At 45.9% G+C, this 27,185-nt stretch overlaps 1 protein-coding gene across 7 annotated transcripts in view; it reads left to right on the forward strand.

The window, feature by feature from the left end:
* The window catches only part of CNOT4 (CCR4-NOT transcription complex subunit 4), a 155,899-nt gene that overhangs the window by 111,118 nt on the left and 17,596 nt on the right, over nt 1-27,185 (forward strand). For 4 of the 7 annotated variants that reach the window (XM_063929012.1, XM_063929013.1, XM_063929015.1 and 1 more), the window contains exons 8-10: nt 10,380-10,437; nt 14,693-14,942; nt 17,050-17,541. In XM_063929012.1, coding sequence (XP_063785082.1) covers nt 10,380-10,437; nt 14,693-14,942; nt 17,050-17,541 — 800 coding nt within the window. Of the gene's footprint in view, nt 1-7,667; nt 7,734-10,379; nt 10,438-14,692; nt 14,943-17,049; nt 17,542-27,185 lie in introns of all 7 variants that reach the window. The other 3 variants (XM_063929010.1, XM_063929011.1, XM_063929014.1) reach the window with 1 other exon arrangement.

Below are 27,185 nucleotides of genomic sequence, written 5' to 3' on the forward strand. Positions count from 1 at the left end.
CAATCCTGAATGCCGAATCTGCGGCCCTCTAGTAGATGAGCACTCTGCAGCCACCACAGAAGAGACACCCTTGTCCTCGGAGACAGGGTTATCCGCTGATAAAATAATGTACAATTATAGGCTTGATTTTATTACATGTATATATAATAAACTTATTTGATAATTGCAAATTAAACGAATTCCTACTCATCCGTAGTTTTTGCATCCATCAAAGTGGAGAAATTTTTAATCTTATCACTTTTCCATCTTAGAGCACTTTAAGTCTTTCTTTATACTTATTTTTAACCATATATTTCGCTATGCTGACCGATTTTTGGCCTCTTAATGTGATAATAAAAGTTATATTTTAATTGACTTTGTGTGCACCTTACCTGTACAACCCCATTCTCTTTTGTCTGTAATATGCGTTGCTAATTGGTTGTCCTAGGTAGCACCCCCAAGACTGAGGTATACGAATCCCTGAAGTATATATTGGGGTCATCAGAAGTGATTTTTCTCACTTCAATATCTTCTAATACATAACTTGAGAGTGCAGATCTCCTTTGTAGTTTTTGTTGTCAGGTTATCCGCTGATGCATCTGAAGATGCGATCCGGACCATTTGTCCCGCAGATCCCACTGAAAAGTTCTTGCGTGAAATCTGCCGAATGGAATCGCTTCGTAAGAAGCCACCATTTTTCCCAGGACCCTTGTGCAATGATGCACTGACACTTTTCCTGGTTTTAGGAGGTTCCTGACTAGCTCGGATAACTCCCTGGCTTTCTCCTCCGGGAGAAACACCTTTTTCTGGACTGTGTCCAGAATCATCCCTAGGAACAGCAGACGTGTCGTTGGGATCAGCTGCGATTTTGGAATATTTAGAATCCAGCCGTGCTGTTGTAGCAGTACCCGAGATAGTGCTACTCCGACCTCCGACTGTTCCCTGGACTTTGCCCTTATCAGGAGATCGTCCAAGTAAGGGATAATTAAGACGCCTTTTCTTCGAAGAAGAATCATCATTTCGGCCATTACCTTGGTAAAGACCCGGGGTGCCGTGGACAATCCAAACGGCAGCGTCTGAAACTGATAATGACAGTCCTGTACTACGAACCTGAGGTACCCTTGGTGAGAAGGGCAAATTGGGACATGAAGGTAAGCATCCTTGATGTCCAGGGACACCATATAGTCCCCTTCTTCCAGGTTCGCTATCACTGCTCTGAGTGACTCCATCTTGAATTTGAACCTTTGTATGTAAGTGTTCAAAGATTTCAGATTTAGAATAGGTCTCACCGAGCCGTCTGGCTTCGGTACCACAAATAGTGTGGAATAATACCCCTTTCCCTGTTGTAGGAGGGGTACTTTGATTATCACCTGCTGGGAATACAGCTTGTGAATTGCTTCCAATACTGTCTCCCTGTCGGAGGGAGACGTTGGTAAAGCAGACTTCAGGAACCTGCGAGGGGGAGGCGTCTCGAATTCCAATCTGTACCCCTGGGATACTACCTGTAGGATCCAGGGGTCTACTTGCGAGTGAGCCCACTGCGCGCAGAAACTCTTGAGACGACCCCCCACCGCACCTGAGTCCGCTTGTAAGGCCCCAGCGTCATGCTGAGGACTTGGCAGAAGCGGTGGAGGGCTTCTGTTCCTGGGAAGAGGCTGTCTGCTGCAGTCTTTTTCCCTTTCCTCTACCCCGGGGCAGATATGACTGGCCTTTTGCCCGCTTGCCCTTATGGGGACGTAAGGACTGAGGCTGAAAAGACGGTGTCTTTTTCTGCTGAGAGGTGAGTTGGGGTAAAAAGGTGGATTTTCCAGCTGTTGCTGTGGCCACCAGGTCCGAAAGACCGACCCCAAATAACTCCTCCCCTTTATACGGCAATACTTCCATGTGCCGTTTGGAATCCGCATCACCTGACCACTGTCGTGTCCATAAACATCTTCTGGCAGAAATGGACATCGCACTTACTCTTGATGCCAGGGTGCAAATATCCCTCTGTGCATCACGCATATATAGAAACGCATCTTTTAAACGCTCTATAGTCAATAAAATACTGTCCCTGTCAAGGGTATCAATATTTTCAGTCAGGGAATCCGACCAAGCCACCCCAGCGCTGCACATCCAGGCTGAGGCAATCGCTGGTCGCAGTAGAACACCAGTATGAGTGTATATACTTTTTAGGACATTTTCCAGCTTCCTATCAGCTGGTTCCTTGAGGGCGGCCGTATCAGGAGACGGTAACGCCACTTGTTTTGATAAGCGTGTGAGTCCCTTATCCACCCTAGGGGGTGTTTCCCAACGCGCCCTAACTTCTGGCGGGAAAGGGTATAATGCCAATAATTTCTTAGATATTGGCAGTTTTTTATCGGGGGAAACCCACGCATCATCACACACTTCATTTAATTCTTCTGATTCAGGAAAAACTACGGGTAGTTTTTTCACACCCCACATAATACCCTTTTTTGTGGTACTTGTAGTATCAGAAATATGCAAAGCCTCCTTCATTGCCGTGATCATGTAACGTGTGGCCCTACTGGAAAATACGTTTGTTTCTTCACCGTCGACACTGGAGTCAGTGTCCGTGTCTGTGTCGACCGACTGCGGTAATGGGCGCTTTAGAGCCCCCGACGGTGTCTGAGACGCCTGGACAGGCACTAACTGATTTGCCGGCTGTCTCATGTCGTCAACAGTTTTCTGTAAAGTGCTGACACTATCACGTAATTCCTTAAATAAGACCATCCAGTCAGGTGTCGACTCCCTAGGGGGTGACATCACTAATACAGGCAATTGCTCCGCCTCCACACCATTTTCCTCCTCATACATGTCGAGACACGCGTACCGACACACAGCACACACACACAGGGAATGCTCTGATAGAGGACAGGACCCCACTAGCCCTTTGGGGAGACAGAGGGAGAGTTTGCCAGCACACACCAAAACGCTATATATGTATAGGGACAACCTTATAAATAAGTGTCTATCCCTTATAGCTGCAATATATCTATCTATATCTAGCCAAATAAGTGCCCCCCCTCTCTTTTTTACCCTGTTTCTGTAGCAGGAGTGCAGGGGAGAGTCTGGGAGCCTTCCTACCAGCGGAGCTGTGTGGAAAAATGGCGCTTGTGTGCTGAGGAGATAGGCTCCGCCCCCTTCTCGGCGGCCTCTCTCCCGCTTTTTCTGAGGTAAAATGACAGGAGTTAAATACATCCATATAGCCCAGGAGCTATATGTGATGTATTTTTAGTCATATATAGTGTTTTCATTGCGTCTCAGGGCGCCCCCCCCAGCGCCCTGCACCCTCAGTGACCGCGGTGTGAAGTGTGCTGAGAGCAATGGCGCACAGCTGCAGTGCTGTGCGCTACCTTTATGAAGACATGGACGTCTTCTGCCGCCGATTTCTGGACCTTTTCTGTCTTCAGCATCTGTAAGGGGGCCGGCGGCGCAGCTCCGGGACCCATCCATGGCTGGGCCTGTGATCGTCCCTCTGGAGCTAATGTCCAGTAGCCAAGAAGCCCAATCCACTCTGCACGCAGGTGAGTTCGCTTCTTCTCCCCTTAGTCCCTCGATGCAGTGAGCCTGTTGCCAGCAGGACTCACTGAAAATAAAAAAACCTAAGTCTATACTTTTATTCCAAGCAGCTCAGGAGAGCTACCTAGATTGTACCCTTCTCGGCCGGGCACAAAAACCTAACTGAGGCTTGGAGGAGGGTCATAGGGGGAGGAGCCAGTGCACACCACCTAGTCCTAAAGCTTTTATTTTTGTGCCCTGTCTCCTGCGGAGCCGCTAATCCCCATGGTCCTGACGGAGTCCCCAGCATCCACTTAGGACGTCAGAGAAAATAGTGTGTTGTCGCTCCCGTGCAAAGGGGGAAAGTCTTCTTGCCACATGGTAGCGGTTACCCGCGGCCGTACGACACTGGGAGCGGCTGTCCCGCTTAGTTCAGTTCATCACCAGGGAAACACTACGGATGTGTAACTTTCTTACTGAGCACGAGCAAGGGTTTAGGGTGCTCTACGGATGCCATCCTTATACTAATGTGTTTTCTGCTCTCAGTATACATGGAACAGTTTGAGCGAGTTTAGTGCGGCACCTAGCCCTGCACAGCATCAGTCTATAGTAACAATAATAAAAGAAAAAAGCAAGACTTCCATTTTAACGTCTGATGGAGACATTTGTTACGGCTGAGATTCAGGGGCGATGTATCAAAAGTTGGAGAGAGAAACCAACAATTGTGGGATGGGGGGGGGGGGGGGTGGATCTGCTCCTAACTATCACGTTGCAGGTTGTGTTTGAAAAAAGAATGTCGAGCTGGTTGGTGCCTTATCTCTCCCCCAAGCTTTGATACACCTCCCCCATTAAGAGAACGTTTCTGTTTATCGTTTCCCAGTAACACTTGTTCCATCTTGGCTTCCCGTTAACCAGTCGCGTGTTGCTGTCGGTGTAAATACTCAGCGATACATGTTGCGTGCCTGTGCACAGGTCGGCTGCAGTGAGTCATTTGCCTGTGTAAGTTGGGTCGGCACGGACCTGAAGATGTATTTTCCCTATATCTATGGATGTGGTTACTGTAAGAAGACTGAGAATTGTATTGCGTCATCTGTAAAGTGTAACCATATGGTAGGGATCGGGAAAGTGCCATCGATTTGCCGCAATTGAGCATTTGCGATCATAGATTACATTGCTTTAAAGTGGTAGTCTACTCTATAATATAAGGTCAGCGGCGTGTGTTTTCTGTATATACGCTAAGCGTAAGGCGCCACAGAAACAAAACCTGACAGTGCCGCTGCTGGTCTTGGGAATTGACCGACTTCCGTTGTTGTCCAACTTGGGTCAGAGTGCACGAGATCCAGCCCAGAATACCTTGGGTTGTGTACCGTCCTCTAGCCCCAGTAATAGTCCTTTGCGGTTTCCGTAAGAGCTACAGTATATGGTGACCAATTGCCTGTTCCCACTGCAATGTTAATGACTGGTCAAGTTGGAGGTTTGATTGAAGCACAGGTGTGTGCATTTGCTGTTTTCAATTGCATTTAGTTAGTGTCTGTGGCCTGATACTTCAATGTTAAAAACTTAGCAACGATGTGCCGTGTTACGTACTGGGGGCTATTTAATTGTTCGGAAAAAAACAGAAGCCCAACCGACTTTTCAAACAATTGAATTCCACCTACTGTGTTTGAAAAATTACAGTTAGGAGCTGGTTGGTTGGTCTCTCTCCAAGCTTTGATAAATCTTCCTCTTATACCCCTTTCAAATCCCACAAATAACCCGGTATTGACACAGCATATTGCCGTGTCGAAACGGGTCAGTGTGCGATGTGAAAGCACTTTGGCCGGTAATTCAACCCGGTAAAAAAGAAGGGTTATTACCGGATTGAATACCGGGTCAGGCGAGCAGTTTTCAATGCGACAAGGCTCCCACTCACAGCATAGGGAGAGGCGGCGCAGGTGATGAGCTTATCTCCCAGCGCCGCCTCCACCCCCGCCCTTGCTGCTGCTGCGCTACGCCCCCCAGAGCAGAGCAAATGCCGGATCCCACCCTGTAAGGACACGTTTCTCTTACCGGGTGGGATCCGGCATTTGCGATCTGAAAGCTGTATTAGTTTGGATCCCAGACTGATCTATATAGCAGAGCGTTCTCTTTACAGGGTGCTTCCTATTTTGTAGTCTGTCATACGGAGCCGTCCGGACTACGGTTTGTTCACTGCTGCAGAGAGATTTGGCTAAACAGTGATCCAACAGATACTTTGCAGCAAATCCGCCTGCTATCCTAGTAAATAGTGCACAATCTTGTGCTTGCCTCTGTATATTATAATATGCAAGATTCGTTGTGGTCTCTGTAAGGTGCGCCCCGGCAAGAGTCAGAACACCTTTGTGTATTTGGTCATCATTTCAGATGTGCTTAGTTTTTGAAGCCAATCTGATAGTCTGCATTTTAGAGCAGCACAGAGTAATTCAGGAGGCGATGACGCTGAGCTGTCTAGGAAGCAGTGATGTGCACCGTGTTAGTGAATTCGGGACTGCATGTGACAGGGCCGTGTCATTGTATGGTGAGAGGTGGTTGGAGAACAGCTGGAGGCCACAGACCGTATTAGCTATATAGGGCAGGATCCCCTAGCACCACTGAGGAGTAATATTTACAATTTCCAACACCTTTCTATTAGGGTGGTTCAGTAAGTAAGGAAACCAGACCTCTCACGCATGTAATGTTCTCTATTTCATTCTAATTTCCCGCCAGGCCATAGCAGGTAGACCGCTGCTTCCCCTCGGGGTCCTTACACTTCTCCTCAGATCAGTCATATTGTCCCATCATCCGGTGTAAGACGGCGGGACTGGCGAAAACGTAGACACATTGAGGTGCATAGTGTGATTCGATTTCTGTACCTAAAGGGCACACCAGCCGCTGACATTCATCACCAACTTGCGGAGGTGTACGGTGATCACGCCATGTCACAGAAGCAGGTTAGGGTTTGGTGCACCGCCTGTGGTGGACGTGCGTGGCCGGCTGGAATGCTGCTCATCTTGAACGTCTTTAACGTTATCTGTTACCCCTGGGGGGGTGAGATGAAATGCATAAACCGGCAGCCATCTTGCCCGAATGGCGATACAATTGATTAGCTCCATTTGGGCGCCATCTAGTGGCTGCTGGCAAGATTAGTTTTGAGTCTTGCCCTATGGCTGATTGGAGGCACAGTCTAATGGCCGTGAGGGGAAGCAGCGGTCTACCTGCTCTGGCCTGGCGGGGAGAACGAAATGGAGAACATTACACACGTGAGAGGTCTTGTTGCCTTACTGAACCACCCTCTTATATAATGTATATTGTGTTTTCTTGTATTAGTCCGTGTTACTATATAGTTGTATCATGTAAACTTACGCCCGCAGTTCCCGTGATATTGATAATTCACGGTGACCCGCCTGTTTTTAACTTTTAACGCGCCGTTTCCACCGGACGTTGTATTTTTTTTTTTTCTTTAAGCATTCTAGTTTAATTTCTTCCTTGCTTCCCCCCCCCCCCCCCCCCCCCCCCCCTTTCTTCTGCTTTTGCATCTTCTGGGTTCTTACCCACATATTTTTAGACCCAACAGTAATAACAAAGACACCTGGCCGTCATTACAGAGCTCGAGCCGATCCGCCAACGGACTAACACTGGAACACAGGCAGTTAGACAATGGCTTAGATCTCGACCATTTGACTTCAGTCGCTCCCGACTCAGATTTTGGGTAATTGAGCTGCCGTTCTGTTCTGGTGGTTCGCTAGTTTGTTTTGTTTTATTTTATTATTTCTCCCTTTTTTTATGTTTCTTTTAAAACATACCTGCATCTTGTATTGTCTCGTGTTCGTACCATGTGATATCATTCCATCTTCCATTTCTTCACCGACTTCCTTAGCTAGTTTGTGCACAAGAACTTGCGCTCTTAGTGCCATTCATTTTTTTGCAAAGTGACTGAACTTTGGAAGAGTGACCGTAGAGCAACCAATATAGTAGAATTTGCTAAAGAACAACCCCCACCCCCCTTTAAACCTTGCAGTGACCTGAGGTTTTCAGAAACTTTTTTTGAAATGTAGCTCAGTAATTTTGGCTCTGATATACTTCCTACCCCTCTTCTAAAAGCATGCCACCTCCCTTCTGTTTTTTTGTTTTGTTTTTGTTTTTTATCACACCCTTATTGCTTCAAATCACTGTTTCTCACAAATTTTTAGGCTGTTTTGGGATACCGCTGAGCATAATGTTACCAAATTTGGCAGGGTCTTAGAGGACGAGACAAGGTATGTAGAACTGACTTTTCTTTTGGGAAGGGGGGTGTTGGGGAAATGGGGTTGCATTTCATTTTATTTCTCGATATTGGTTTTCCACTAACAATATTCTACTTCAAAGTCTTTGTCTTGAAGAATTTTAGGTTAATAGAAACTTTTTGTTTCTCTTTGTCATTTTACATTTTCTTTGGCGCAGTAACCTAGTGACCTGAGGTTTTCTTGTAGTGTTGGAGCATCTTTAGACTTTCCCCTTCTCTTACCTTCTTTGACAAATCGTTATCTGGACAACTCTATTCCTCTATCTCATGCTTCCTCCACAAAGTTAACTAACACATAAGCCCTACGTTCCTTGAGGTCTCCTGATCATGTCCTTATTAAACGGACCGAAGAAGTTTCCATCTCATCACCGAGAGATTGGGCAGCTATTCTACCACTAACGTTTAACCTTATCTTACAATTAGAAGTGACACAACTTTGTCTCTTGGATCCTTCTTGACCGTCAGATTTTATTAATTTATACGTGTGAGCATTTCCGGACTCCTGTCTGTTGTGCATTACGTCTGTCCATACCGGATGCTATGGTGGTCATTCCGAGTTGATCGCTAGCTGAAAATGTTCGCTGCGCTGTAATTAAGTAAAAAAACGGCACTTATGCGCATGCGGCGCAGTGCGCACACATGACGTACTTTCACAACGGCCGTTGTATTTTCACACAAGGTCTAGCGAAGCTTTTCAGTCGCAATGGCCGCCGCAGAGTGATTGACATGAAGTGGGTGTTTCTGGGTGTCAACTGACCGTTTTCAGGGAGTGCTCGAAAAAACGCAGGCGTGCCAGGAAAAACGCAGGCGTGGCTGGGTGAACGCAGGGCGTGTTTGTGACATAAAATCCGTAACTGAATTGTCTGTAGTGATCGCAAGCGCTGAGTAGGTCTGAAGCTACTCAGAAACTGCACAATATTTTTTTGGTAGCCGTTCTGCGCTGCATTCGTTCGCACTTCTGCTAAGCTAAGATACACTCCCAGTGGGAGGCGGCATAGCGTTTGCACGGCTGCTAAAAACAGCTAGCGAGCGATCAACTCGGAATGACCCCCCATTTTCAGACTTTATAAACTCCTGTAATGCTTTTTATGTTGTATTCATGTATTTACTATAGCATTGAGAGACCTGCCATTATGTAGTAGAAAAGCGGACATGAAATCCTAAAAATAGCCAGTAGTCACGTGTTTCTTTTTGCACATAAAAGGATCGGTCAAATGCTAGTCGTTTGTTTTTTGGGTGTGAGGACAAATCTGTGGCCGCAAGGGGACCAGAGTCCAACAGTTTTCTCCAGTGCCTCACTTCCATCACCACTCGTGCCCCCCTTAAGAACCTCCATGATGTCTGGGGTTCCCTGTGAATGGATGTGCTGCATTATTAGACAGAGTAATTCAAACAAAATGGCGGCTGATTCCAAACAGAATGAGGTTAGGATACTTACTTAGAAACTTTTATTAAACTGCTAAGGAGCCTCTCCTTCAGCCGGTCTCATTTTTAGCAGGACATGATGCGTCACGGCTGTGTTTTGCCAGCACGATGACTTCAGCCGAGCAGCACGCTAAGGTTTCCGGCTGCCTGATTGCACCTCAGAGCAGTGACCCCTTTATTTATCATGCCTATTTACTTGACGTCTGTGTAATTAGGAATGAATGCTCTGGTTACCTATAGGCCGGTCTTTATTAAACCCCATTCGCTCATGCAGGAGATGGGGTACTAGGCGGTATCGGAGAATGCAGCTGTGGCGTTGTGTATGCATGTTTACCTTGCTTGCCTTGCTGTGAATGTGGTCATTGGGTCTTCTGGGTGTATTTACTAAGCCTTGGATGGAGATAAGTCCCAGCCAACCAGCTCCTAACTGTCATTTTTCAAACCTAGCCTGTGACATGGCAGGTAGCTGCTGATTGGCTGGTACTTTATTTCCGTCCAAGGCTTAGTAAATACACCCCTTAGTACTCTAACTAAGCAGCATGTTTGTCATTTGCATTTTATATGCGGGCCTGTGCTTAAAGGCGGTTTCTGGCTTCTGATGACCTATGTGTCCAGTATCCACTGACTAAATTAAATAGCGTGTCTTTCCGTCTTCTGAGATTCTGAGCGATGTGTTCATATTAAATAGAGCTAGTTTTTATTCTGGGTACTGCAGCAATGGGCATTTGCGTCAGGCTCAATGAGCCCCTGGCAGTGTTGCACGCGGCAAACTTAGGCGGCAACAAGACACCGACAATTATGTGCGTGTGTGTGTGTATATATAGTTTTAGCTAAGGGCATGTGCATGCCACTGTTATAAGCGCATGAAGCTGGAAAATTGTTTATTGTTTGTTTATCTGTCTTGTTGTTTATTGTGGTTGACAATTGCCTGACTTTTTTTTTTTTTTTTCGTATTTGATGTTTTTGTGGATTTCGTACATGGCCAAATTGGCTAGTAATTTTGTTTTTCTGTTCTGGATTTGCCATCTATGGATAGACTGTTTAGTTTGGAACCGTTTCGCAGTACACCTGCATGGATTATTTGTTGCAGTCATCTCTCTACAAAATAACGTTTTGTATTCACAAATGTGTAATTGTGTTTGTTCCATTTTACACACGTGTGTCATACATGTTTTTTTTTTTTTTCCGTTTTCAGTTCTGTCGACAAATCAACAGAGTCATTGAGTATAGGCAACGGTGACAACTTACAGCAGGTGAGTAGATATGTGCTGTGATTATGGTTTGAGTTCTTTATATAGAACATATTCCGCAGTGTTCTACAGCAGTCCCTGCCTCATTGGAGCGTATATTCTATATCTCCGATCACATGACCATGCACATGTAACATAATAATCTTTTTGTCAGAAGCCAGTTAACCTACCAGTATGTTTTAGTGGTGTGGGAGGGAACCGGAGGAAACACCCGCATATCCAGAAAGAAGATACAAACTCCACACAAATATAGTCTTGGTCAGGATTGTCAATCCGATCTCTACATGGCATGTAGAGGTCGGAGTGACAATCCTGACCCATGACGATATCTGTGTGGAGTTTGTATCTTCTTTCTGGATTTGCGGGTGTTTCTACATCCCTGCTACATGACTTAACTCTTAGGTATGGGTAACTCATAGGGTTAACGTGTCCCCGTGGTTACCCAAACATGCTACAGGAGTGCCCCATTTGTAATGATAACTCATAGGAGCAGCCATCCCTGCTATTTTATTTTCTATTTTGCTTTTTATTATTTATTTTTTGTTTTTTTTTAAAGGTCGATTTATATGTATGTATATTTGCATTTGTGAGCTTGATCTCTGTACTAAAATTCCTAATTCACGTTTTAAATTTTAGCATATAGTAAGTAAAGCGTTAACTATTGCTCCTTTATTGAAGTGCAGTTACAGCATAATAGATTATATCTTCATACAATACTAAATTACATGTTAAAGGGCGATCCAATAGATTTTCAGGTGTCGGCCACTAGATGGACAGCAGTTCAATTGTTCTGCTATTCGGGGCGCGATCACTGCTGGCACCAGCATTTCTACTGGCAGTGCCCCCCGAGAAGGTGTCCCATTTGGGTGCCCAAAACAGGACTTTTGGTGCCGCGGGCAGCACTTTAGTCTGGTTTGGCCGTTTTCCGCTGCTGAACCCAGCGCTTCTGGGTGCAAAGAAACAATGGGTGCTCAATCTGTTGCATACCACCCCGTGTAAAGTGTCGGGGGAAATGCAATTGTGGGCGCCCATTAAACAATTTAATCTCCCCCTTAGTGTTCATACGTTTGCAAGACTGGGCCATGATAAAAATGGGAAATGAGTGTAATCAGTACTTACATACATCCCTATATACAGACTGGAAAATCATGGCCAAATCCAGTTACTCTTCTCTGTCTAATTGCGCCACGTCTCTGACAGAAACGTATTAGAGAGAAATTTAGTGTAATACGTTGTTTTCATGCAGTATTACTAGAAGCCGTTCTCCATCTCTCCTTATGTTCAGGTTTACCCTGTTCTACTGTCTGTCATTAGCAACGTAGCCACACGCGGTAAAGAGGGGGGTGAGAATGCGGATTTCACCTTGTGATGTGATTGGACAGAAACATTCATATTCCATAATATCAAGAGAGGGAGGGTAGGCCATTGGTTGTCAGTGTTTCACAATCGTTGCCAGTTAGGGGCCGTTGGTGTTACATAGGTGGTCATTCCGAGTTGATCTCTAGCTGCATTCGTTCGCTGTGCAGCGATGAGGCTAAAAAACTGCACTTCTGCGCATGCGTATGCGGCGCAATGCGCACACGCGTCGTACTACTACAACGGATGTTGTAGTTTCACACAAGGTCTAGCGAAGCTTTTCAGTTGCACTGCTGGCCGCAGAGTGATTGACAGGAAGTGGGCGTTTCAGGGTGTCAACTAACCGTTTTCAGGGAGTGTTCGGAAAAAACGCAGGGGTGCCAGGAAAAATGCAGGCGTGGCTGGGCGAACGCAGGGCGTGTTCGTGATGTCAAAACAGGAACTGAACAGTCTGAAGTCATCGCAAGCGCTGAGTAGCTCTGAAGCTACTCTGAAACTGCACAAAAAAAAATTGCCGCCGCTCTGCGATCCCTTCGTTTGCACTTCTGCTAAGATACACTCCCAGAGGGCGGCGGCATAGCATTTGCACGGCTGCTAAAAACTGCTAGCGAGCGATCAACTCGGGATGACCCCCATAGTCAGTGATGTTGAAAAGAGGCAAACTGCGCATCGGGTTCAACCTGCATTCTGCATTAATCTATTCATATTATGATGAGCATATTATCTATGAGCACTCCCAAATCTTTTTCCACCATAGTTACCCCTATATTTTCCCCATCTAGAGTGTAGGATGCATGTGTGTGGTTTTTTTTTTTTGTTTTGTTTTTTTTCCCCCAAAATGCATAACTTTGCATTTGTCTATATTGAACATCATTCCCCATTTAGACGCCCAGGTTTCCAGTTTAACTACGTCATTCTGTAAAGACTCCAAATCGCTTTCTGAATTAATTACCTTACACAGTTTAGTATCATCTGCAAAGATTGATACTCTGCTTTCCAGGCCTATTCCTAGATCATTGATAAATATAGTGAAGAGCAGAGGGCCAAGAACCTGACCCTTGTGGTATTCCGCTGACTACTGGTGCCCAACTGGAGAACATCCCATTGACCACTACTCGTTGTACTCTGTTATCCAGCCAATTACGTATCCATGTACAAATAATGTTACCTAGGCCAAGTTCCCATAGTTTGTTGATCAGTCTTCTAGGAGGCACTGTATCGAAGCCTTTTGCAAAATCTAAATACACCACATCCACTGCTTTTCCATGGTCAGGATTCTTGCTCGCTTCCTCATAGAAGCTATTTAAGTTGGTTTGGCATGATCTGTTCCTTACAAACCCTTGCTGACTTTTACTAATAAACTTTGTAGCCTGTAGGTCAGGGCTGGCCAAACCAGTCCTCGAGATCTACCAACAGTTCATGTTTTCCATGCCTCCTGGAGATCTGTAGAATTGTCAGTTAGGAATGAATGCAGCACAAATGTGAACTGTTGGTAGATCTTGAGGACTGGTTTGGCCAGCCCTGCTGTAGGTGATCCCTTAGGCTATACCTCCAAAATGCCTTCCAATATTTTACCCACTATAGAGGTTAAACTAACTGGTCTATAGTTTCCAGGATCATTTTTAATTCCCTTTTTGAATAAAGGCACTACCTCCGTTATGTGCCAATCCCTTGGTACCATGCCTGATCTAATTGAACTATGGAAAATGAAGTACAGGGGTTTGCTAGCTGTAACCTAAGCTCCATAATAATCCTTGGATGAATACCGTCTGGGCCTGGTGATTTATTAATCTTCACGTTACCTAGTCTCTCCAGGACTACTTCCTCACTTAAACAAGCATCAAGCCAAGAGTCATTACTCTCACTGTCGTTATGCACTAATGTCACTGGCTTATCCTCCCTGGTAAATACTGATGGGAAAAAATGTGTTCAATATTTCCACTTTTAATTTGTCATCCTTTACTAAAGCTCCCAATTCATCTTTTAAAGGGCATATGTTCTCCTTCTTTAACCTTTTACTGTTTATATATTTATAAAACTTTTTAGGATTGGTTTTACTCTCCCTAGCGATTTTTTTTTTCTTTCTTTTTCTCATTTATAATTTTAGCGGCCCTTATCGCTTTTTTACATTTTTTATTGCATTCCTTGTAATACCGGAATGACTTCTCCCCTCCATTAGACTTAAATGTTTTGAAAGCACGTTTCTTATTAGACATTGCTTCCTTGACCTCCTTATTAAACCACATTGGTTTGTGTTTAGTACTCCTGCGTTTACTGCTGATGGGAATGAATTTGTGAATATTGTTTTCAAGCAACCCTTTAAAAGCATCCCACATTTCCGATGTGTCCTTGCCTTGAAACAAAACTTCCCAGTCAGTGTCGTTTAGCGCCCGTCTCAGCATATTGAAGTTGGCTTTTCTAAAGTTAAATGTTTTGGTGGCTCCCTTATAGCTATGTTTCTTAAAACTGATGTTGAATGTGATCATGTAGTGGTCACTGTTTCCCAGGGTCTCCCCAACTTTAGGGTTTGATATAATGTCCACATTACTGGTAATAACTAGGTCCAGAATTGTTTTACCTCTAGTTGGGTCCTCAACTAATTGAGTCAAGAATTGTATTTTCCCATTGAATACGTTGGGTCTTGAATTCTTATTGTGGGCGGTTTGCGTGAATGTAATCTCTGCAGCGGCAGTGCGCAATTTGCACATGCAGTAACCACCTTTGAGCATTTGTCCACAATGTTTGGTTCTCCGCTAACGGAGACAGTCAGTGGCAGATGCACCAATGGACAGCACTAGAGCTGGGAAGTTACAGGACCGAACGATCTGCTGAATTGTTCATTTTCTATTGGTGTGTATGTACTTGCAAAGATCTTAGCCTGTCTTTTTATTTCTATCAACAGATATTAACAAGTGACACCCCGTCACCTCCGCCAGGTTTATCCAAACCCAACCCAGTCGTCCCAATCAATTCAGCCAATCACAGTGCACGGTCTCCCTTTGAAGATGCCATGACAGAATCCCAGTCTCTGTTTTCGGACAACTTCCGGCACCCCAACCCCATCCCCAGTGGTCTCCCTCCATTTCCCAGCTCCCCACAGACGTCAAGCGAATGGCCAACGGCTCCAGAGCCCCAAAGTCTCTTCACATCAGGTGCTTATAATCACTTTCAGTAATTCTAGGTACGATTTATAAGGTTTGCATTGGGCCGACGTTTCGCCAGCCTAATCAGTATGCAGAGGAAGGCATCCTATAACTTACCTAGTATCCAGTGACCTTACTGAGGAGTGAATCCTGCTGGAAGAAGTTGTGCGCTGTAACCCATAGCAACCGTTCTGATATTAGGCATTGTCATCTTGCAACTCGTGTCTGCCTGAAGCTGGTATCTGGCTGCTGCGGTTCTCAGTATCCCTGCTCTTCACTTGTCCTATAACTGCTGAGTTGCGTGTCTTAGTATGGGTACAAAGAAGATGACGGAGGTGCCACGGCTGGTTGCCACGGCTGGTGGTGATCTGCCGCGGGCAGCGATGTGCCGTTTCCAGGTTTTACCTGTGCTCCCTCTTTTACAGCAGCTTAACACCAACCAAAATCTTTAATAGGTTAAATATTGGTTAATGCACAGGTTCTCAAACGCGGTCCTCAAGGCACCGCAACAGTCCAGGAGCCTAATTCAGATCTGATCGCAGCAGCACATTTGTTAACTAATGGGCAAAACCATGTGCACTGCAGGGGGGGGGCAGATGTAATATGTGCAGAGAGAGTTAGATTTGGGTGTGGTGTGTTTAAACTGAAATCTAAATTGCAGTGTAACAATAAAGCAACCAGTATTTACACCACCCAAATCTAACTCTCTGCACATGTTACATCTGCCCATCCCCCCCCCCCTGCAGTGCACATGGTTTTGCCCATTAGCTAACAAATTTGCTGTTGTGATCAGATCTGAATTAGGCCCCAGGTTTTAAGTATGTCCATGGTTTAATCATTCTGCGGTGACCTGTGGCCAAACATGGATAAACTGAAACCTTTCAAGACCATTGGGTTGACATCAGGACCGCGTTTGAGAAACTCTGGTTTAATGTGTTACTTATTATAGAAAAGTAATGTTTGTAAAAAAAAAAAAACTCCTGTTCTAGGTGTCGTCTTATGTTTGTGCCTATTTTATTCCTCGGATGTTTGGTGGATTCTAATGGAGGGGGGTTTCAATTCAGCGCTACAGTATGTGTCGCCAGGCATTGCGGTGGTGCCCGACCGCGTACATATCAGCCTTTTACAGTAGTTCTGGTATCTCAAGGCGCATCTGTGGAGTGTGAGGGAAAACCTGCAATACGGGCAGGCTCAATATGCCGTTCCGGAACTGCACGTGGCATTCTTCGCCTAGAATTGAACCCCTCCCCCAAGAGTTCATGGTTACCAAAAACACATCACCGACAAATTATGACTTTTTCCTTTGCATCTTGTTATTGGCAAAGTCCTAACTTTCTTAGTGTTTATTTTTTATTACCTTGTGACTGAACGTAGGTGAAATCTGCCATGATGTCTGATCTCCCAGTGTTGACTATAAAGTATCTTCCTAGAATGACCACTCTTCAGGCGTCCGTTTAACTACGTAGTAGTCTGCTTAGGATTATTGAGTGTATGATGAAAACCTGTGAGGAATGTGCTTATAAACATACAACACAGGGGGTCATTCCGAGTTGATCGCTCGCTAGCAGTTTTTAGCAGTTGTGCAATCGCTATGCTGCCTCCCACTGGGAGTGTATTTTAGCTTAGCAGAAGTGCGAACAAAAGGATCGCAGAGCGGCTACAAAAAAAAAAATTGTGCAGTTTCAGAGTAGCTCCAGACCTACTCAGCGCTTGCGATCACTTCAGACTGTTCAGTTCCAGATTTGACGTCACAAACACGCCCTGCATTCTCCCAGGCACGCCTGCGTTTTTCCAAACACTACCTGAAAACGGTCAGTTGACACCCAGAAACGCCCTCTTCCTGTCAATCACTGTGCGGCCAGCAGTGCGACTGAAAAGCTTCGCTAGACCTTGTGTAAAAACACATCGGCCATTGTGAAAGTACGTCGCGCGTGCGCATTGCGCCGCATGCGCAGAAGTGTCATTTTTTTTGCCTCATCGCTGCGCAGCGAACATTTTCAGCTAGCGATCAACTCTGAACGATTCCCATAATACGAGTGTCCATTTTTTTTTATTTTTTAAAGATCTGATGATAAAAAATGTTTGTAACATTTTTAAATGTCTTCTCTATACGCAGAAACAATCCCGGTTTCCTCATCCACAGACTGGCAAGCGGCGTTTGGGTTCGGTTCTTCTAAACAGCAAGAGGATGATTTAGGTTTCGATCCTTTTGATATCACCCGCAAAGCCTTAGCAGACTTGATCGAGAAAGAACTGTCTGTCCAAGAGCAGCCTGCACTGTCCCCCACATCCCTACAGAACCCTTCTCACCACACTACTGCCAAAGGGCCCGGCTCCGGCTACCTCCACCCCATCACAGTCTCCAACGCCAACTCTATCTCTAGCACCTACCCCGTCTTGCCACAGCGGTTCCCACCCTTTCAGCACAGAGCAGTTTATAACTCCTACAGTTTCCCGGGCCAGGCCACGCGGTATCCCTGGATGGCCTTTCCACGTAACAACATCATGCACTTGAACCACACGGCAAACCCGACCTCAAACAGTAATTTCATGGACTTGAGCCACCCTTCTCAACACAGCACAGGCCTGGGAGGGATTCCCATTTCAGGTAGGTTGCTCCATTCCCTTTACACCTTCCTCTAAAGGGGGGTGGGGAGGGTAGGCTTCTCGATGCTCTGTTGTGTGTGTCATTGAAAGTTTAAAGATTCTTTCTGCGGAACCGTTCTTACTCCTGCTGATGCTAATTTGGTGGTCTGTACATGGAGTCCATCAGTGGTCATAACCACCAGACCTGTTACGGCTACTGTGATGTCTATTATAGTTCAATAATGCTGCCCTAATGTTGGCCCTGTCCAGGCCAAATGTCCTTTTGTGGTTGCTCCTTCTTAGAATCCGAGACATTCTCCTGCCCTGCTGCTTCCAGTACAGACGGACACTGGTGGTGGGTTTGTACTTACGGTGGGCTGTTCTATACTAATCACTTAAAGGGTAACGAATTGCCTGATAAAATAAAAATAAATCATTGCACCCAATACTACAACTTCTTTAAGGATCTTTTCGTATGTGCAATAGTGCTAACTCTTAGGGCGGTATTCAAATGATATATCACACCCAATCTCCTTTCTAAAGTGACCCCCATTAAAGCACATATCGCGCCCATAGTAATCCGCTTTAGCTGCGTAATGGGTTGGGTGCCCTCGCTACACCAGGGGGAAATTATTATACCACGCCCATCAACAGAAGCAGAACGAGTGTAGAAGGGGGTGAAAAGAATTTAATACTGCCCTTTAAATTGTCCATAGATAAAAAAATAAGGCTCTTGCTGCGAATTGACAGGTTGCAAATACGGACTGCACACATCGAAGTATGTTTCCGTTAGGAGTGGTTTAGTTTCAGGGTGACTGGGAAGCACTTGAGGAAGGTGCAAGCACCCTTGAAACGTCTGAATGCCAGCCCCTTTGGGACAAACTAATCTTAAGGGGATAATTCATTTACACTGATGCAAACCAATGATGATTGTATCCTGATATGTATATGTGAGCCTTGAACCTATGTCCTGTAGCCTACATTCCGTAGCATCATCAGTAACCATATAAACAAGTGGTGAACTGTACAACTTCCTGGGTTACAGGTGTTGCGGATAACTAACCTCATTACAGTCAGATTGCAGCAACTGTGCGTTTCTGATATTTCAGCTGTTGCTTTTACACAAAAGTCAATTTCTGTGTCTGTGAATATTGCAGTACATTGCAGTACTCCGCCTTGTTTAAATGATGTGTAATCGTTTGTTAGTTGAGACGACCTTTAAAAGAATGCAGTCCAGTCTTGAGTGGTCAAATTAGGAAGCAGGCAAGAACATGTACCTTAATATTTGCCGAAAAGTCTCCACCTTACAGTTGCTGACGCAGAAATGGATGGGGCTTAATGATATCTCTTACAACCCATAACTACATCATTAAGCCCCACCAGTTACAGCATAAACGTTGCAGGAATTTTTACAAGCCAGGATGGAGAGACCTAAGATACCTTGGAACTAGAAAGAGTTCAGAGGCACCAAACTGGTTAAGGGGTTAGAGGCACTGAATTTTGAGGAAAGACTTGCAGGGTTAGTTATGTTTACACTGGAAAAGAGGCGGCTGGGAGGGGACATTATTAATATTTATAAAAAGATTAAGGGACAATACAAGGACTTATCAGATGATCTGGTTATTAAAAAAAGCTACATAGGACACAAGGACCCCCTGAGGTTAGAAGAAAATTTTTTTTATACACAATGGAGGAAAGGTTTCTTTACAGTAAGAGCAGTAAGGATTTGGAATTCTCTACCAGAGGAAGTAGTAATGGTGGACTCACTAAATAAGTTTAAAAATGGATTAGATAAATTCCTAACTGATAGATGCTGTATTGGATATTTCTAAATGAAATAAAAGTTTATAATATAGGTTGAACTCGATGGACATTTTGTCTTCTTTCAGCCTCACCAACTATGTAACTATGAAAGGTGCTCTGTAAACCCCCCGCCCCCACTTGGAGGCACCCTTATTGGAAAGAGGGGGGGGTCCCCTTTTTCAAACAAGTAGTTTCTTTCTTGTGATCACAAGACAATAATACCCTATGCCAGTGGTTGCCAAGTTACTTTGTCCATGGTAGCATTAATACCTCAGCTACAGCAATTTCTTCACTGCACCCCTAGTCCAAAAGAAATGCCTACAACCAGTATCTCAGTAGTGTGGACTTACCAGAAGCCATAGCACAAATGTTTGCGATTATTCCACAGACCGCACTGAATGGCAGGAGCGGGAATGTCATGTGGTTATTCGCCGCCAGAGTCTAGATCAGAGTCTCTTCAGGCACAATAATTGTAATATACTGTCATGATTTCTGGACTAATGGGCTTATCGGAAGTGTGCGCAGGCTCCTATATAAAGCTGGGGTCACTGAGGACGTACGACTGACTGGGTCCAGACCATCCATGGTGTGTTTATTAAACCACACGTCGTCTGCCAGGAGCTCCCTGCTGATTGGTGGGGACCTGGCGGGGGGGGGGGGGGGGGGGTAGTGCGAGCAGAATGAGGTGGTGGCATGCGGTTACACTGGTAGGATTGCAGTCTATATACGTTCTGCGCATTGTCTCTCTAATGCTGGGTATACACTAGACGATATTCTGAACAATACGCCCGATTCCGATATTTTAGAACGACGTATCGTTCATATTGTCAAGTGTTTACAGACTATGGGGTATATTCAATTCCTGTTCGATCCTATCCGACGGAAAGGATCCGACAGGTCAGTATTCAATGGGCTGTCAGAATTTGGCCGTTCCGACAATGCCAATCCGACAGACAGGCTGCTGCTCTGACACACCCGGAGACCGTGTGGCGGCAACAGCGCTACTGCTGGTGTGCGGCCGGACCTGAACAGGAGATGTGGGCGCTGCGTGTGGGTCACTGTACTCTGCACATTGCAGCCCATGGGAGGGGGGAGTTGGATGGGCAACTTCATCCCGGGACCACCGGAGGAGTCAACTGTCCCAGGGATCGGACTGGAGTGGGAAGCCAAAGCAATGAGTGGGGTGGTGGCCGGGGATGGACGGCTCAGGCTGGGCCCCCGAGGCGAGCTGTGAGCGGCTCTCTGCCCTGTTCCAGCCGGTGTACCTGCAGCTCTCCTCACGGAGCCGGATCACCTCTCTCTCCATCAGGCTGCAGGCCCAGGAGTACGGGCAGTGGCAGCACAACTCTGGGGAGACAGACGCCGCTCAATTACCGCGCAGTCACGTCCGGCGGCCGGGTCCTCTATGCTGAAGTGGCGTCCGTGCTGCTGCTGCCACTACTTACTGCCATGCTGCTGCCACTACTTACCCGTCCCCGCTCCTCTCTGTGGTGGTCTCAGTCACATGCTTGCAGTGTCCCTGCTTCCCCGTCTTATCTCCTAAAAAAAAGTCGGATTGATACTGTTGGAACCATAGCCAAAACCTGTCTGATTTGGCCGCGGAACATGTGGATCCGTGGCTAATCCGACAATCGACGTGGTTTCCCACAAGTCAGGAATTCCCGACTTGTCGTAAAAAATTGTCCCGCATTGAATAGGTCGGAACCCTTTCCGACCTAAACCTGTCGGAAACTGACGTCTTTCCGACAGGAATTGAATATACCCCTATATTGTCGATGATGCGCTGTCCCACGGATAGACAGCGACACCCCTTGTCGTCCGTACATACAGGTCAATTTGGGGATGTCGTTGATGATACTATGCTGTCGAGTGCTTTCTTGGATTAATGCCGAAGCAAGAACCACCAGGTATGTCTTTCTGGTAGCTTTAAATAAATAGAGAGAAAGTCCGTATTACTGATCAGTGTAGCGACGCGATCTGCTTTATCGTGCGGTATGCGGAGGGGAAGTAAGGAAATTCTTATGGAGTGGAGAAAAGCAAGCATAAAGTATCTAGTGCAGCCCTGTCCAACCTGCGGCTCTCCAGCTATTGTGAAACTACACATCCCAGCATGCTGTGTTTCAGCATTCCCTAATAGCAAAACGGTGGCAGGGCATGCTGGGACTTGTAGTTTCTCAATAGCTGGAGAGCCGCGGGTTGGCCAGACCTTGATAGTGTGTGTTAGTCATAACCGCGGAATGCAGGTCCCCTTTTCCTAATGGGGGTTTAGGCCTTTTACATTCGGAACAAGGGGGGATTGTTTGTTTATTCAAGAGGGTATAGTCTGTCCCCAGCAACAGAAACCTCTAAGGATCCAGGGCTGTTTAGGAATTATAGTTGGATTCCAGCAGTAAACGCTTAGATGCCATGATGAACTGACATCTCTTGCTTTGGTCTATGAAGACGGCTGTCTTAGCCCTGCGATTGCCTCTCCCTGATTAACAGGCAGTGGCGGTCTTTGGGCGGGAGGATGCGGGACGGCGGCATTAGGGGGCGTGGTCCGGGCAATGCCGTTGTGGGGGGGGGGGGGGGGGCCGCGACAGCTGCGTGACATCACACGCAGCCGCAGCGACACGGGCAGCGACGAGTAGGTCCGCCGCTGTGCGGTGCGTTTGTACTAGTACGACGGGGTAGGGACTGACATGCAGGGCGGACTAGCTCTGTGCTGGGCATCCCCCCACATGTCAGGGAAGATGATCGTAGATGTGCTAAATTTACCACATCTACGATCAGGTCTAAATCACCCCCTATGTGCACCCGATATATCGTCCGAACCGGCAGATCGGACGCTATATCGTATACATCGGCAAGTGTGTATACCCTATATTGTTAACTATGCGCGCTCCTGCGGGTTGTTAGTGAGGTACAATATCAATTTAGTTTTCAACTTGAAATCGAAAGATATTGTACGAGACGGCACGCACCTGGATGTGGGTCTATTCCGTCACTGACGAGACGCAAACGATATCGTTCAGTGTGTATGAACGATATTATTTGCGGGGGGATCTTGCACGATGTCACGGACATCGGCAAGTGTGTACCCAGCCTTACTTAACTACCGATTTGATAATCTGATCAAGATATAGTTGAACGTTTTCATGAATAATCAGCGGAGGGGATTCAGTTCACCAAGTGTGTCTGTGTATGTGAATATTTTTTTTATTTAACTTATGATCTGGTTAAAAAAATATAATAATAATTCAAAAATGGATACAAATTATCTAAATGTAATCAGTCTCCTGAAACAGAGTTTCTGTACAGTCAGAGCATACGCAAATTGCGGGATGGGATTAAGGCAGTGCACAAACATTGTTTGCAAATCATAGTAATTGGGGATCTGTGCTCGTGGGGAGGGAATTAAATTAGTACCAATGGTCGTGAATTGTCTTTATGATGCGTTGGAAACTGCCAGAGCGCCGGCACCTTCGCAGGCAACCACCAGAAAAAATGTATGCTGTAGCCCATACTGTAATTCTCCGTGACGCGTGTAGCCGCACATCTGCCGCTGCATATAGCCAAGAATGGAGTCCCACTAGGATTTCCAATTTTTCAGCATCATGTATGTATCCAACGTGTTTCTATCACGCTCTTGTTGGCGGGACCCGGTACTAGTGAAGATCGGATCCTTGCTCCACAATCAAATCAAATTGGTCTAATAGTAACTGCTATATAAGGGTAGCTGCATTCTGCGGTACTGTATACTAATTCATTCAACAGCTCCCAGGTTAGTGTTGGTCACGGTGGAAGACTGTGTGTAACCGGTTTTCTATGCTGCCTTCTGACCAAAGCATGCAACAATCGATCCAGTGTCTGAGTAGCAGCGTTTTGCTGTTACATGGGAGTGTGTCGGGATGAACCCAGTGTGTAACCATTTATGTAAAGAAATGCAGTGGTTAGATGTTTGCTGAATATACGGTAGATTCATCAGAGTTTCCCAAGGACTGGCCTGGCTGCAGGCTCATTCACTAAAACAAATAGATTTGGTATCCCTGCGTTTAGATATCGGGAGCTGCTATGGGAATCACTGAAGCCCTCACCCCGCCAACCCCGTGTGTGTGTGTTTTGTTCCAGTTCTAAAGATCAATGTAATATTCTGCTGCTATATAAATGTTAGTAAAGAAATGCATTTTTGTGCGTTCGTCAGTCTGTAACTTAAAATAAAAAATGATTCCAGTTTGCTACCAGATGAGGGCCGTGAAACCTACAACCTAAAGGTGCATACACGGTGAGATTTTGATTATGCGGTCTCCCTTGAACTCCCCAGAGCCCAGAACCACCAATTTTGACTATATGTACTGTACGTATGTTTTTGACTGTGTGATTTTGGATATGGCCGATTTAGACAGCTCATTTGATTATTGGGATATATCAGTGGGGACGTAGATCGGTATCACAAGCGAATATCAATCACTACTGGAAACACGTGCGATATGCGCTAGATTGTACACAATATAATAATCATTGCCATGTCTGCGCAGTATTTTTTTATTTATTTTTTGAGATAACGACCGCGCATCGGCATCGCAAGGTGTGATATGCGCTATGTTTTCTACCGGTATGGATTATATTTCATATCGCACCGTGTGTATGCACCTTAACCTTCACTTTGACAGTTGTTACCGCAGAGCCAAAACTGCGCACATATGCAAGAATGGGTCATTAGGCTGCGGACTCTTGTGACCAGGATTTAACAGGTTTTAATATTGGTGTGTTTTTAGGATGCGGTACTGAGGTGTAGGGGGGACTGCGTGACTTTGAGAACGCACAGTATATTGAGTATGTGATTATTTCAGTATGTAGTGTTGGTCTAATGACGTATGTTCTGTACGGATTCCCGGTTGAACCTGTGACGCACGCGACGTTGAGTTTGGGAATAAATGTGGAGTATGCCTCTTATCAAATTCAGTTCCTCCGTTTTCCAGCATTTTATCATTTTCTTTCTATCCTGGCTACAAAATAATATTCCAGCAGGTGCTGATCAGCCAGACGGTTTCCAATACAAATACGGTTTATATGGGACCGCGTATAGGACACCTTTACATTCTAACACCTCTTCCTTACAGACTGTTTGCTTTTATATAGAAACATAACTAATGATTAAGGGGCAGTTCACAATGACTAATGCATTCTTAACATTAAGTGAATTATTATTATTATTTCTCTATCGTCCTAGTGGATGCTGGGGTTCCTGAAAGGACCATGGGGAATAGCGGCTCCGCAGGAGACAGGGCACAAAAAGTAAAGCTTTTCCAGATCAGGTGGTGTGCACTGGCTCCTCCCCCTATGACCCTCCTCCAGACTCCAGTTAGATTTTTGTGCCCGGCCGAGAAGGGTGCAATCTAGGTGGCTCTCCTAAAGAGCTGCTTAGAGAAAGTTTAGCTTAGGTTTTTTATTTTACAGTGAGTCCTGCTGGCAACAGGATCACTGCAACGAGGGACTGAGGGGAGAAGAAGTGAACTCACCTGCGTGCAGGATGGATTGGCTTCTTGGCTACTGGACATTAGCTCCAGAGGGACGATCACAGGTACAGCCTGGATGGTCACCGGAGCCGCGCCGCCGGCCCCCTTGCAGATGCTGAAGTTAGAAGAGGTCCAGAATCGGCGGCTGAAGACTCTGACAGTCTTCTAAAGGTAGCGCACAGCACTGCAGCTGTGCGCCATTTTCCTCTCAGCACACTTCACACGCTGTCACTGAGGGTGCAGGGCGCTGGGGGGGGGCGCCCTGGGAGGCAAATGTAAACCTATATACTGGCTAAAAATACCTCACATATAGCCCCCAGAGGCTATATGGAGATATTTAACCCCTGCCAAACTTCACTAAAGAGCGGGAGACGAGCCCGCCGTAAAAGGGGCGGGGCCTATCTCCTCAGCACACAGCGCCATTTTTTCTCTCACAGAAAGGCTGGAGAGAAGGCTCCCAGGCTCTCCCCTGCACTGCACTACAGAAACAGGGTTTAAACAGAGAGGGGGGGCACAAATTGGCGATATAAATATATATATAAAGATGCTATTAGGGAGAAACACTTATATAAGGTTGTCCCTATGTAATTATAGCGTTTTTTGGTGTGTGCTGGCAAACTCTCCCTCTGTCTCTCCAAAGGGCTAGTGGGGTCCTGTCCTCTGTCAGAGCATTCCAGGTGTGTGTGCTGTGTGTCGGTACGTGTGTGTCGACATGTATGAGGACGATGCTGGAGGAGGCGGAGAAATTGCCTGTAATGGTGATGTCACTCTCTAGGGAGTCGACACCGGAATGGATGGCTTATTTAGGGAATTACGTGAGAATGTCAACACGCTGCAAGGTCGGTTGACGACATGAGACGACCGACAAACAATTAGTAACGGTCCAGGCGTCTCAGAAACACCGTCAGGGGTTTTTTATAAAAAACGCCCATTTACCTCAGTCGGTCGACACAGACACAGACACGGACACTGAATCCAGTGTCGACGGTGAATAAACAAACGTATTCCTCATTAGGGCCACACGTTAAGGGCAATGAAGGAGCTGTTACATATTTCTGATACTACAAGTACCACAGAAAAGGGTATTATGTGGAAGTGAAAAAACTACCTGTAGTTTTTCCTGAATCAGATAAAATAAAATGAAGTGTGTGATGATGTGTGGGTTTACCCCGATAGCAAATATTGGCGTTATACCTTTTCCCGCCAGAAGTTAGGGCGCGTTGGGAAGCACCCATTAGGGTGGATAAGGCGCTCACACACTTATCAAGTGGCGTTACCGTCTCCAAATACGGCCGCCCTCAAGGAGCCAGCTGATAGGCAGCTGGAAAAATATCCTAAAAAGTATATACACACAGACGGTGGTTATACTGCGACCAGCGATCGCCATCAGCCTGGAGATGCAGTGCTGGGTTGGCTTGGTCGAATTCCCTGACTACAAATATTTTATTGATATAGTGCATTTAATAGGATGCATTCTATATATATATGTATGCGAGATGCACAGAGGGATATTTGCACTCTGGCATCAAGATAAGTGCGTTGTCCATATCTCCCAGAAGATGTCATGGACACGACAGTGGTCAGGTGATACAGATCCCATACGGCACATGGAAGTATTGCCGTATAAAGGGAAGGAGTTATTTGGGGTCGGTCCGTCGGACCTGGGGGCCACGGCCACAGCTGGGAAATCCAACCTTTTTACCCCAAGTTACATCTCAGCAGAAAAAGACAGTCTTTTCAGCCTCAATCCTTCCGTTCCCATGTGGGCAAGCGGGCAAAAGGCCAGTCATATCTGCCCAGACATAGAGGAAAGGGAAGTAGACTGCAGCAGGCAGCCCCTTCCCAGGAAAAGAAGCCCTCCACCAGTGGGGGGGTAGTCTCAAGAGTCTCAGCGCGCAGTGGGATCACTCGCAAGTTGACCCCTAGATCATACAAGTATTATCCCAGGGGTACAGATTGGAGAGTCGAGACATTTTTTCCTCGCAGGTTCCTGAAGCCTGCTTTACCAACGGCTCCCTCCGACAAGGAGGCAGTATTGGGAAAAAATTCACAAGCTGTATTTCCAGCAGGTGATAATCAAAGTACCCCTCCTACAACAAGGAAAAGGGTATTAGTCCTCCACACTATATTGTGGTACTGAAGCCAGACGGCTTGGTGAGACATAGTCTAAATCTGAAATCTTTGAACACTTACATAAAAAGGTTCAAATCAAGATGGAGTCACTCAGAGCAGTGATAGAGAACCGGAAAAAAGGGGACTATATGGTGTCCCTGGACATCAAGGATTACCTCCATGTCCAAATTTGCCCTTCTCAACAAGGGTACCTCTGGTTCGTGATACAGAACTGTCAATATCAGTTTCAGAC

Source organism: Pseudophryne corroboree, chromosome 6 (genome assembly GCF_028390025.1).
Source record: "Pseudophryne corroboree isolate aPseCor3 chromosome 6, aPseCor3.hap2, whole genome shotgun sequence".
In the NCBI taxonomy this organism is placed as follows: Eukaryota; Metazoa; Chordata; class Amphibia; order Anura; family Myobatrachidae; genus Pseudophryne; species Pseudophryne corroboree.